This window comes from Temnothorax longispinosus, chromosome 11 (assembly GCF_030848805.1).
Source record: "Temnothorax longispinosus isolate EJ_2023e chromosome 11, Tlon_JGU_v1, whole genome shotgun sequence".
Lineage (NCBI taxonomy): Eukaryota > Metazoa > Arthropoda > Insecta > Hymenoptera > Formicidae > Temnothorax > Temnothorax longispinosus.
Genome location: NC_092368.1, coordinates 7700937 through 7711765, shown reverse-complemented (window position 1 = coordinate 7711765; position 10829 = coordinate 7700937). Strand labels below are relative to the sequence as shown.

The 10829-nt window shown below is 36.5% G+C and overlaps 1 protein-coding gene and 2 long non-coding RNA genes across 3 annotated transcripts; all 3 read left to right on the top strand.

Annotated features, from left to right (window-relative positions):
• The first annotated feature begins 434 nt into the window (after positions 1-434).
• Positions 435-2678, top strand: LOC139821820 (uncharacterized). Its single transcript, XR_011734354.1, has 3 exons — positions 435-554; positions 842-946; positions 1198-2678. It is a non-coding gene; the product is annotated as an uncharacterized lncRNA (long non-coding RNA).
• A 162-nt stretch (positions 2679-2840) lies between these two features.
• LOC139821948 (uncharacterized) lies at positions 2841-3678 on the top strand. The gene is made up of 2 exons (XR_011734396.1): positions 2841-3367; positions 3469-3678. It is a non-coding gene; the product is annotated as an uncharacterized lncRNA (long non-coding RNA).
• Positions 3679-5855: 2177 nt separating this feature from the next.
• Positions 5856-7414, top strand: Sumo (Small ubiquitin like modifier). Its single transcript, XM_071793346.1, has 3 exons — positions 5856-6093; positions 6206-6331; positions 6744-7414. The coding sequence occupies exons 1-3, from the start codon at positions 6076-6078 to the stop codon at positions 6879-6881; spliced, it is 282 nt and encodes a 93-aa protein (XP_071649447.1). The 5' UTR covers positions 5856-6075; the 3' UTR covers positions 6882-7414.
• The last annotated feature ends 3415 nt before the right edge of the window (positions 7415-10829 follow it).

Below are 10829 nucleotides of genomic sequence, written 5' to 3'. Positions count from 1 at the left end.
GAAGTGTGTGCTCTCCGCTTTACGCATGATACGCATAGGCTGCATATTACTGTTGCGCAGCGCTTCGAAATCGTTCCATTTTGTTAATGCCAGTGGGCCTATTCTGTGTGCTTTTCATTTAGCGACTCAAGTCGACACAAGCGTCATTCTATCTCTTTTCAACATCTAGTGAGCAACAAAGATACTTCTTCTTCTTCTTTTATTTTATTGGCTCCTGTCTTTTTTCAGAGGACAATACGGCCAGCATTTGCCACTGTTTGTTTAAATGGCGGTTTTTCGATTTGCGACTCAAACCGACTCGGGTCGCATCATGTATACAGGACTTAGCATCATTGACGTGAAAAACATATATATCTATGTATGTATTCCACGTCCATTTTTGGAACCCGCGCAGTCGTTCAAAAGGTTTGGCAACACTTTTTTTGAATCTCTGTATACACGTAGTGAACGGTATGATAGCTGTCAAAGTGAACTATACAAGGTGGAGGTTCACGAAATGTATCTTGTGCGCCGCGGAAAATCTTAAGATATCAACTGGATACTGTAATATCGGGGTTAGTATAAAAGAATAAGCTAAATACACAATTTTATTTTATAAATTAATTTTATTTTCAAGACATGTGTAACATTAAAAATTAATGTAATATAACCTATTAATATAATTACTTATAATATATTCATATATTGTGTTATATGTTATATTAATTTTAATTACATAATTAATTACGTAATTAATAACATTAAAATTAATTAATAACATATTAATTTTAATACATAATATTAATACATAATTAATATAACAGTAAAATAAACCGTGTCTGAATTAATGTTCGGCAAGCAGAGGACATCAGTCGATCGAAGAAGCTACCGTGGAAGACGTGGATACTGAGACCGCGAAGCCACATCACCGCTTCAAAGCCAATTCTTCTCGTCAAATAACAATGAAGTAATCTTTCTAAAAAATTACAATTATAAAATTAATTGCAAATTCAGTTTTAGTATAAAATAATCATTGTATTATAATTATATTAAGTTGAGAAGATAGATTTACTTACATAAAATTGCCAGATCGCTGATTACTATTGACTGTTCAGTAAGAACAGATCAATCGCAATCTGTTGTCCGCTGCAATCCAGAGCAAATTTCTTGTAGAAATTCGTTGTGGGATTAAGATGTGCACGTCTTTGTTCACTCTAGTACTGGGATCTTCTTTCGGCTGCAGGGCCCCTGGACCGACATTAGGCAGGCATGTTTGGAAACGGCGATACGTCCTCGGGTGCTGGAGAGGAGTTTGTGAGCAGCTTGAAGACCGGTACCAAGGGCGTTGTTATTGTCAAAAGTGCCACAGAACTTGATGGGCAGCTAGGCGAGAAGGTCACGGAATCGGGGCCCAAAGATATTTCGAATGACTTTTGCCTTGTGCCATGTCTATTCAAGATTTTCATTCCTTTATTCGTTCATTCATTTACGAGAGTTGTTCACGTTACAATCATTCAATTTCAAACATATTATTCATTTATTCATACATCATCTTGGTGAAAAAACTTCTCATACTTTCTCAGAAATTTTACAAGAATTGGGACTTGTGAAAAATTCTGAAGAAGTATATGATATTTCTCAGATACTTTCAGAAATAATTGAAGATTTTTAGAATATTTCAATATCCGTATATATGAAAATTTCTGACAAATTGCACAGATTTTCTCATATTTATTTAGATTTCTGCAAGGATATATTAGCGAAAAATACTTTATTCTTATTTCGTCTGAGAGATGTTTAATTCGTATAAAAAATCTGAAAATTTTTATAAAAATTCTGATTAATAATGTGAAAAATTCTGATATTTTTTTACCAGGGCATCCATGGAAGGTCACATAGTAATAATACCGTGTGACACTTCCATATGATTCTCTATTTCTACATTTAATCTTTGGGGCATAGATGCAACTAAATTTATGAATAACTCGTGCCTTGCGCGGAAATCTTCCCATACGATGAGAACATGTTGCGCCAATGCCTCGCGTCTACGTGGAAATTGAGGATTCCATATTTTCTGAGTAGGTTGTTCCTCTCGTTTTCTATAATGTTACGCGCCCAGGCTCCTAATATGCGATAGCGCAAACCGTGCGGCGTAGATGGCGAGAACAGAGACACAATCGATATAAATCGGCTCAATATAAACAATTAACCGAACGCCACAAAGAACAACGGCTTTTGCCTTGCAGCATTTGGCACAGAAACATGAATGGACAAATACCGTTTTCTCGAATGAGAACGTATTTTCGATGGATGAATCTGGGCGTGTAACATTATGGAAAACGAGAGGAACAACTTACTCAGAAAATATGGAAACCTCAATTTCCACATAGACGCGAGGCATTGGCGCAACATGTTCTCATCGTATGGGAAGATTTCCGCGCAAGGCACAAGTTATTCCCAAAAGTTGCATCTATGCCCAAAGATTAAATGTAGTAATAGAGAATCATATGGAAGTGTCACACGGTATTAATACTATGTGACCTTCCATGGATGCCCTGGTAAAAAAATATCAGAATTTTTCACATTATAATCAGAATTTCTATAAAAATTTTTAGATTTTTTTTAGAATACTCAGAAATTTTCAGATTTTTTTATACGAATTAAACAACTCAGACAAAATAAGAATAAAATATTTTTCGCTAATATATCCTTGCAGAAATTTGAATAAATATAAGAAAAATCTGTGCAATTTGTCAGAAATTTTTATATATACGGATATTGAAATATTTTAAAAATCTTCAATTATTTCTGAAAGTATCTGAGAAATATCATATACTTTTTTAGAATTTTTACAAGTCCCAATTCTTGTAAAATTTCTGAGAAAATGTGAAAAGTTTTTTCACCAAGATGATGTATAAATAAATGAATAATATGTTTGACATTGAATGATTGTAACGTGAACAACTCTCATTAATGAATGAACGAATGAAGGAATTAAAATCTTGAATGAACATGGCACAAGGCAAAAGTCATCCGAAATATCTTTGGGCCTGCCGATTCCGTGACCTTCTCGCCTAGCTGCCCATCAAGTTCTGTGGCACTTTTGATAATAACAACGCCCGGGTTGGTGCCGGTTTTCAAGCTGCTCACAAACTCCTCTCCAGCACCGAGGACGTATCGCCGTTTTCCAAACATGCCTGCCTAATGTCGGTCCAGAGGCCCTGCAGCCGAGAGAAGATCCCAGTACTAGAGTGAACAAAGACGTGCGCATCTTAATCCCACAACGAATTTCTACAAGAGATTCGCTCTGGATTGCAGCGGACAACAGATTGCGATTGATCTGTTCTTACTGAACAGTCAATAGTAATCAGCGATCTGGCAATTTTATGTAAGTAAATCTATCTTCTCAACTTAATATAATTATAATACAATGATTATTTTATACTAAAACTGAATTTGCAATTAATTTTTATAATTGTAATTTTTTAGAAAGATTACTTCATTGTTATTTGACGAGAAGAATTGGCTTTGAAGCGGTGATGTGGCTTCGCGGTCTCAGTATCCACGTCTTCCACGGTAGCTTCTTCGATCGACTGATGTCCTCTGCTTGCCGAACATTAATTCAGACACCGGTTTATTTTACTGTTATATTAATTATGTATTAATATTATGTATTAAAATTAATATGTTATTAATTAATTTTAATGTTATTAATTACGTAATTAATTATGTAATTAAAATTAATATAACATATAACACAATATATGAATATAATTATAAGTAATTATATTAATAGGTTATATTACATTAATTTTTAATGTTACACATGTCTTGAAAATAAAAATTAATTTATAAAATAAAATTGTGTATTTAGCTTATTCTTTTATACTAACCCCGATATTACAGTATCCAGTTGATATCTTAAGATTTTCCGCGGCGCACAAGATACATTTCGTGAACCTCCACCTTGTATAGTTCACTTTGACAGCTATCATACCGTTCACTACGTGTATACAGAGATGGTGGATCGCGATCTCAAAATTTCTGCGCGTTCCAAAAATCATCAAAAAAAAAGTGTTGCAACCTTTCCGTGAACGACTGTGTACACGATACTAGAAATCGATCCGAGTTTCAGTTTAAGCCAATCAACTTGCAGCTCTTACAGAAAAACAGCAGTTTCATTGGCTTAAACCGAAACTCGGACCGATTTCTAGTATCGTGTACACAAGGCTTTTTAATAAAGCCCGGTGTCCACGATGCAAGAACTGTGTCCAAGTTTTGGTTTAAGCCAATCAACTAGCAGCTCTTACAGAAAAGTAGCAGTTTCATTGGCTTAAACCGAAACTTGGACACAGTTCTAGCATCGTGGACACCGGGCTTTACTGGAAAGCACCTAATGCGAGTCGCAAGTCGTGAGTCGCAAGAATTGACCAATCACAGGTGCTATTCCGAACGCAGCCTTATAGCGTTTTCGATTTGCGACTCAAACCGACTCGGGTCGCATCATGTATACAGGACTCTAGCATCATTGACGTGGAATACATACATATCTATGTATGTATTCCACGTCCATTGATGCGACCCGAGTCGGGTCGAGTAGCAAATCGAAAACGCCATTAGTTAACTAAAGTGCTATAGTTACGTGACGTACACTATAGCATTTTAGTTAACTAAGGGCCTAAGCAGAATGGCTGTTTTATAACCTTAAGGCAGTGTTTTATGCCTTAAGTCTTTGTCTTATGTAACGCACAATACTGTGTTAATGTTTCCTGTCTTGTGTCGTATACGTCGCGTATACTACATACACAAGACAGGAAACATTAACACAGTATTGTGCGTTACATAAGACAAAGACTTAAGGCATAAAACACTGCCTTAAGGTTATAAGACAGCCATTCTGCTTAGGCCCTAAGCAGAATGGCTAGGGCCGGTATTCATAGTCGGTTCTTATATTTAAGACCATCTTAAGTACAATCTTAAGATGTCATTAACCAATCACAGAGCCGTATTAGCATCTTAAGATATTACTTAAGACGGTCTTGAAATAAGATCTGATTATGAATACCGGCCTAGGTCTTTGTCTTATGTAACGCACAATACTGTACAGCATTGTGCGTTACATAAGACAAAGACTTAAGGCATAAAACACTGCCAAGACAGCCATTCTGCTTAGGCCCTAATTGCTACCTGGGAAGCTTTCACACATAAAATCACGTAAAGCCCGTATCAGACTACGGATTGGGATTGAGATTGGATTGAAATTTAATTAATCAGAACAGAGAAAACTGATCTCAAGTTTAGTAAACTTTTCTCTGATTGGTCAAATTTCAATCCAATCTCAATCCCAATCCGTAGTCTGATACGGGCATAAGGATGTAAAACGTAAGCGTAAGAAAATCGACCAATCCCAATCAAGTATTGTACTGTCCGTAATACCAGTAGGGGAAAATACTCGATTGGGATTGATCGATTTTTCTTAAGCCTTGTGTCCACGATGCTAGAACTGTGTCCGAGTTTCGGTTTAAGCCAATGAAACTGCTACTTTTCTGTAAGAGCTGCAAATTGATTGGCTTAAACCAAAACTCGGACGCAGTTTTAGCATCGTGGACACAAGGTTTTATGCTTGTCAAATATCAATTCAAATCTCCCGCGGTGTGATAACCTAGATGTGATAGGGCGCGTTTAGCAGACACAACTGTTGCACAACTGTTGAGTTTGTCTTACCATCACACTGCATTAATTGGTTGGTTCTAAAAGTAAGAGCCAATCACGTTCGATTGCTACTGATTGTGAGCTCTGCTTGGTCTGCTGAACACGACCAATCATCTGATTTCGAAATCCGCAGATTCGCGGCGGATCTTCGTATCGCGCATCATTCGAGCAAGATGAAGATGGCGACGTCGTAGCCGCCGTTTTGAGGAAGAAGCGGGACTTTGCGGCGAGTTTACGCTACAGGAATTGTCTAAGTTTAGAGTAGTTTAGAGCAGTTCATAGCAGTTCAAACGCACAGATCGACTGGTCAGTTCTGTCATCAATCACGCGACCGTCACGGTAACCTCTGGTAAACGCGATCAGCCTTTGCGGAACCGTGGAACCATGTCGGACGAGAAGAAGGTAAACGCTCCCCCCCCCCCCATCCAACCTAACCTATAATGCCGATTATTTACGATATACGTCGTGGCGTCTCCCGCGCGCAACTTACGCCAGTTGTCCTTTGTTTGTGCAGGAAACTAAGACGGAGTCGGAGCATATAAACCTGAAAGTTCTGGGCCAAGACAATGCGGTAGTCCAGTTTAAAATTAAGAAACATACACCTCTACGTAAACTGATGAATGCGTACTGTGACCGTGTAGTAAGTATTTACTTGGTATATCTTCTGTTTTATATATTTTTTTTTCTTATGTTTTTCTTATATATGTACCTTTAACACCACAATGGGGTTGTATAGCGCATGTGTATCTTTAATTGACCTCTTGTAAATCAAGTTGTATATGGAGTAAGAGTCAGGATTGTATCTGAGATCTATCAAGTGTCGGTATGAATCAGAAGCTCTAATACAGAGCCTCGCGTCTCTTCTGATATCCCCATGAAAATGCAACTATGAATAACTTTGTTCATTGAGAGCTTTTAATGAGTTGCACATATTTTGAGATTGCTTTGTATGGAAGATATATATATTTTTGCATTATATTGAAGTGTATTGAATTGTAATATTTCCTAACACAATTTCTAACAATATTGTTATTATTGGTGCTGTTTTACAGGGCTTGGCGATAGCAGCAGTAAGATTTAGGTTTGATGGACAGCCCATAAATGAATTAGACACACCTACCACACTGGAAATGGAAGAAGGAGACACAATAGAAGTATATCAACAGCAGACTGGTGGTTTCTCGTGTTGAAACGCAATGTGGCGCGTTTACAAATGGACTAAATGAAATTTACCGTTCCAGCAGTGTTTATTAACAGAAACATGATTAATTTTTCTTTTGTTTATTTTCCTCTGCGCTCTGCACGAGACTTCAATCTATTACATGATACGCGAGATTCACTTACGTGTACAATGTTTGACGCCTAATCTCGTTGTTTTTATCTCGTTGCTTTTTATCTATTGAGTATAATTACATATTTACTATTTCGAAATATTCGATATATCCTTTTGATATTTAAAGGTATCTATTATGTCATCGATTGAAGTCTGTTTGGCCGAAATGGCCCTTTACTGTAAGTTTTAACACACATTCGAGTACAATCGTACACGCGGTTTGGCGTGAAAATGCGAGTTTTTGTTAACGCCGAGAGAGAGAAAAGCGAAACACAAGTTATGTAAAGGGAACACCCATTACACCCATCGCCGTCAAGATCCTCTAAAAAATTCGAGATTCCTCGTGTACATGAATTTTTACGTGAATATAACATTGTAATGACTTAACGACTTAATGCATTCTTTAGATATCCTCTTTCTATATTTGTAAAGGGTGTACAGGAGAATGGTATGTAGATTAAGGGCGTACATGTCCATGATGTGTGAGTAAGAAACTCTGCAAGGCTCTGGCTTTCGTCTGCTTCAGAATACCGAATTTTGTATCCGTAGTCATTATCTATAATTTCTACGTGGCTCACGTTACTTTGTACATGAACGAGAATAAATTGCACATTATCTTTTCTAAAAGAAAAAAAAATCCGTTTTTTGACAAGCGGCTCTTCGCTGCTACATTCTTAATGCTGCAAGAGAGAAATCGATATAATTCGTTTTTTTTTGTAAGCCATATATATGCAATACCAGAGAGAAACCTGAGAGAGGCCACCTCGGCATTTTTCGTCAATTTTTCTGTGTCGCATTTTCCGACGCGCCGCCTGAGAAAGTGCAACTCAACTACGTCGTTTCGCTTGGTAACCGCACATGGTTTGCGTCCGTGCTAATGGTTCGTGTCCGAACTAGCCAGTTAGAGGGGATATGCTGCGGCTGTGGCGCACAGTGAAGCCGTTTGCGCGAATCGCGGAAAAAATTATGTTACTTGTAAAATATGCAATGAATGATCATAGAACCTTTCAATGTTGACTTATAAAAATTGCAAAAGTGTATATTTATTAAAAATTAATGATAGGAACAAGTATTTGATTGAAATTAAATAAAAATTCAATTTACATTTAATTTACGTATAAGAGCAAAGTAATTCTTGCGTCTCATCGCTTAAGTCTAAATTTTTTTGATGTGGTTTACTTCTTAAACTAGTTATTAACGGATCGGATGACACGAGCATCATATGCATAACATCTTCATTTGTAAACAGACGGCTACATTTTCTACTATGATTAAGTCGATATCGTTTATAGTCCTTATTTTTTGCCTCTTGAGCTTTTTCCGATAATGTCCTAACAGGTAACGTTGCATTTTCCGAGGCATTTTCTATAATTTCCTTACCGTGAAGAAGAATTTTATGAACGGTAATTGGCATAAAGTACCAAGAATATTTTTAAATAAATATTTCCGCTGTTTTGTACGCATAAGAACCGAATTTTTCTGAATTTATTTCTTCACCACAATTAATCGTTTGTAATATTGTGGAAAATCTTCTGATCAATTCCTCGTCAACTCCAGTTATTTCTGCTGTGATTTTTGGATCAGCAAAAAATCGTCGAGAAGTATTTCCGTCATTAGATGATCCGGAACCTTGTTTAACGATGTCTACCCTCGGTCCAAGTTTATTATAAAAAGCGTCTTGTATTCTTTTTTTTTTTGTTTCTTCTTTTTGAACGCGTGTTTCTGGCGTTGTTGACCACTTATTCTTGAAAGACAAATTGTAGGCAATATGTAATATACATTCCATGAATTTGATTCGTGCGTGCAAGGGTGACATTTCTAATTTGAGTGCTTCTTTTCTTTGTTAGACCTTTTATTAATTTCTGTTAAGTTGTTCATTTGAGATGGTTTGGAACCGCAAATGAAGCACGAAGATGATGAAGGCGTGTGGGTTACAGCTTGAGCTACCTTACCGTCTATCATCGTAAATATCATTTGATGATTTATTTTGAATGTGGTTCCGAACTTTTCTATTTCTGTTTCTCGTAATTGAGCAATTTCGTCATCCATACGTTGCTTTTCACTTTTTATTTTTTCAGCAGTTTCTTTTGTGTATTCAAATTGTATTGATCTGCAATATCTCGTTGAAGAAGGTCGATCATTATTCCAAATAATAATATTTTTATCGTAAAATGAAGTAAGACGTAAGGGCATCATCTGTGACTAGTTAGTGCCAATTGTTATAAAAGACTTTTGCAGCAACAATGCACTCGAAACAACAATTATCCGTTGCGTTCCTTTCTCCTTTCAAGACATGAAAAGCTTTTCCATCTCCTATCAAGAATTAGTCACTTACTTCATTTTACGATAAAAAATTATTATTTGGAATAATGATCGACCTTCTTCAACGAGATATTGCAGAGCAATACAATTTGAATACACAAAAGAAACTGCTGAAAAAATAAAAAGTGAAAAACGACGTATATGGATGACGAAATTGCTCAATTACGAGAAACAGAAATAGAAAAGTTCGGAACCACATTCAAAATAAATCATCAAATGATATTTACGATGATAGACGGTAAGGTAGCTCAAGCTGTAACCCACACGCCTTCATCATCTTCGTGGTTCATTTGCGGTTCCAAACCATCTCAAATGAACAACTTAACAGAAATTAATAAAAGGTCTAACAAAGAAAAGAAGCACTCAAATTAGGAATGTCACCCTTGCACGCACGAATCAAATTCATGGAATGTATATTACATATTGCCTACAATTTGTCTTTCAAGAATAAGTGGTCAACAACGCCAGAAACACGCGTTCAAAAAGAAGAAACAAAAAAAAAAGAATACAAGACGCTTTTTATAATAAACTTGGACCGAGGGTAGACATCGTTAAACAAGGTTCCGGATCATCTAATGACGGAAATACTTCTCAACGATTTTTTGCTGATCCAAAAATCACAGCAGAAATAACTGGAGTTGACGAGGAATTGATCAAAAGATTTTCCACAATATTACAAACGATTAATTGTGGTGAAGAAATAAATTCAGAAAAATTCGGTTCTTATGCGTACAAGGCAGCGGAAATATTTATTGAAAAATATTCTTGGTACTTTATGCCAATTACCGTTCATAAAATTCTTCTTCGCGGTAAGAAAATTATAGAAAATGCCTCGGAAAATGCAGCGTTACCTGTTGGGACATTATCGGAAAAAGCTCAAGAGGCAAGAAATAAGGACTATAAACGATATCGACTTAATCATAGTAGAAAATGTAGCCGTCTGTTTACAAATGAAGATGTTATGCATATGATGCTCGTGTCATCCGATCCGTTAATAACTAGTTTAAGAAGTAAACCACATCAAAAAAATTTAGACTTAAGCGATGAGACGCAAGAATTACTTTGCTCTTATACGTAAATTAAATGTAAATTGAATTTTTATTTAATTTCAATCAAATACTTGTTCCTATCATTAATTTTTAATAAATATACACTTTTGCAATTTTTATAAGTCAACATTGAAAGGTTCTATGATCATTCATTGCATATTTTACAAGTAACATATAATTTTTTCCGCGATTCGCGCAAACGGCTTCACTGTGCGCCACGGCCGCAGCATATCCCCTCTAACTGGCTAGTTCGGATACGAACCATTAGCACGGACGCAAACCATGTGCGGTTACCGAGCGAAACGACGTAGTTGAGTTGCACTTTCTCAGGCGGCGCGTCGGAAAATGCAACACAGAAAAATTGACGAAAAATGCCGGGGTGGCCTCTCTCAGGTTTCTCTCTGGCAATACATATTTTTATCAGGGTCTAAATA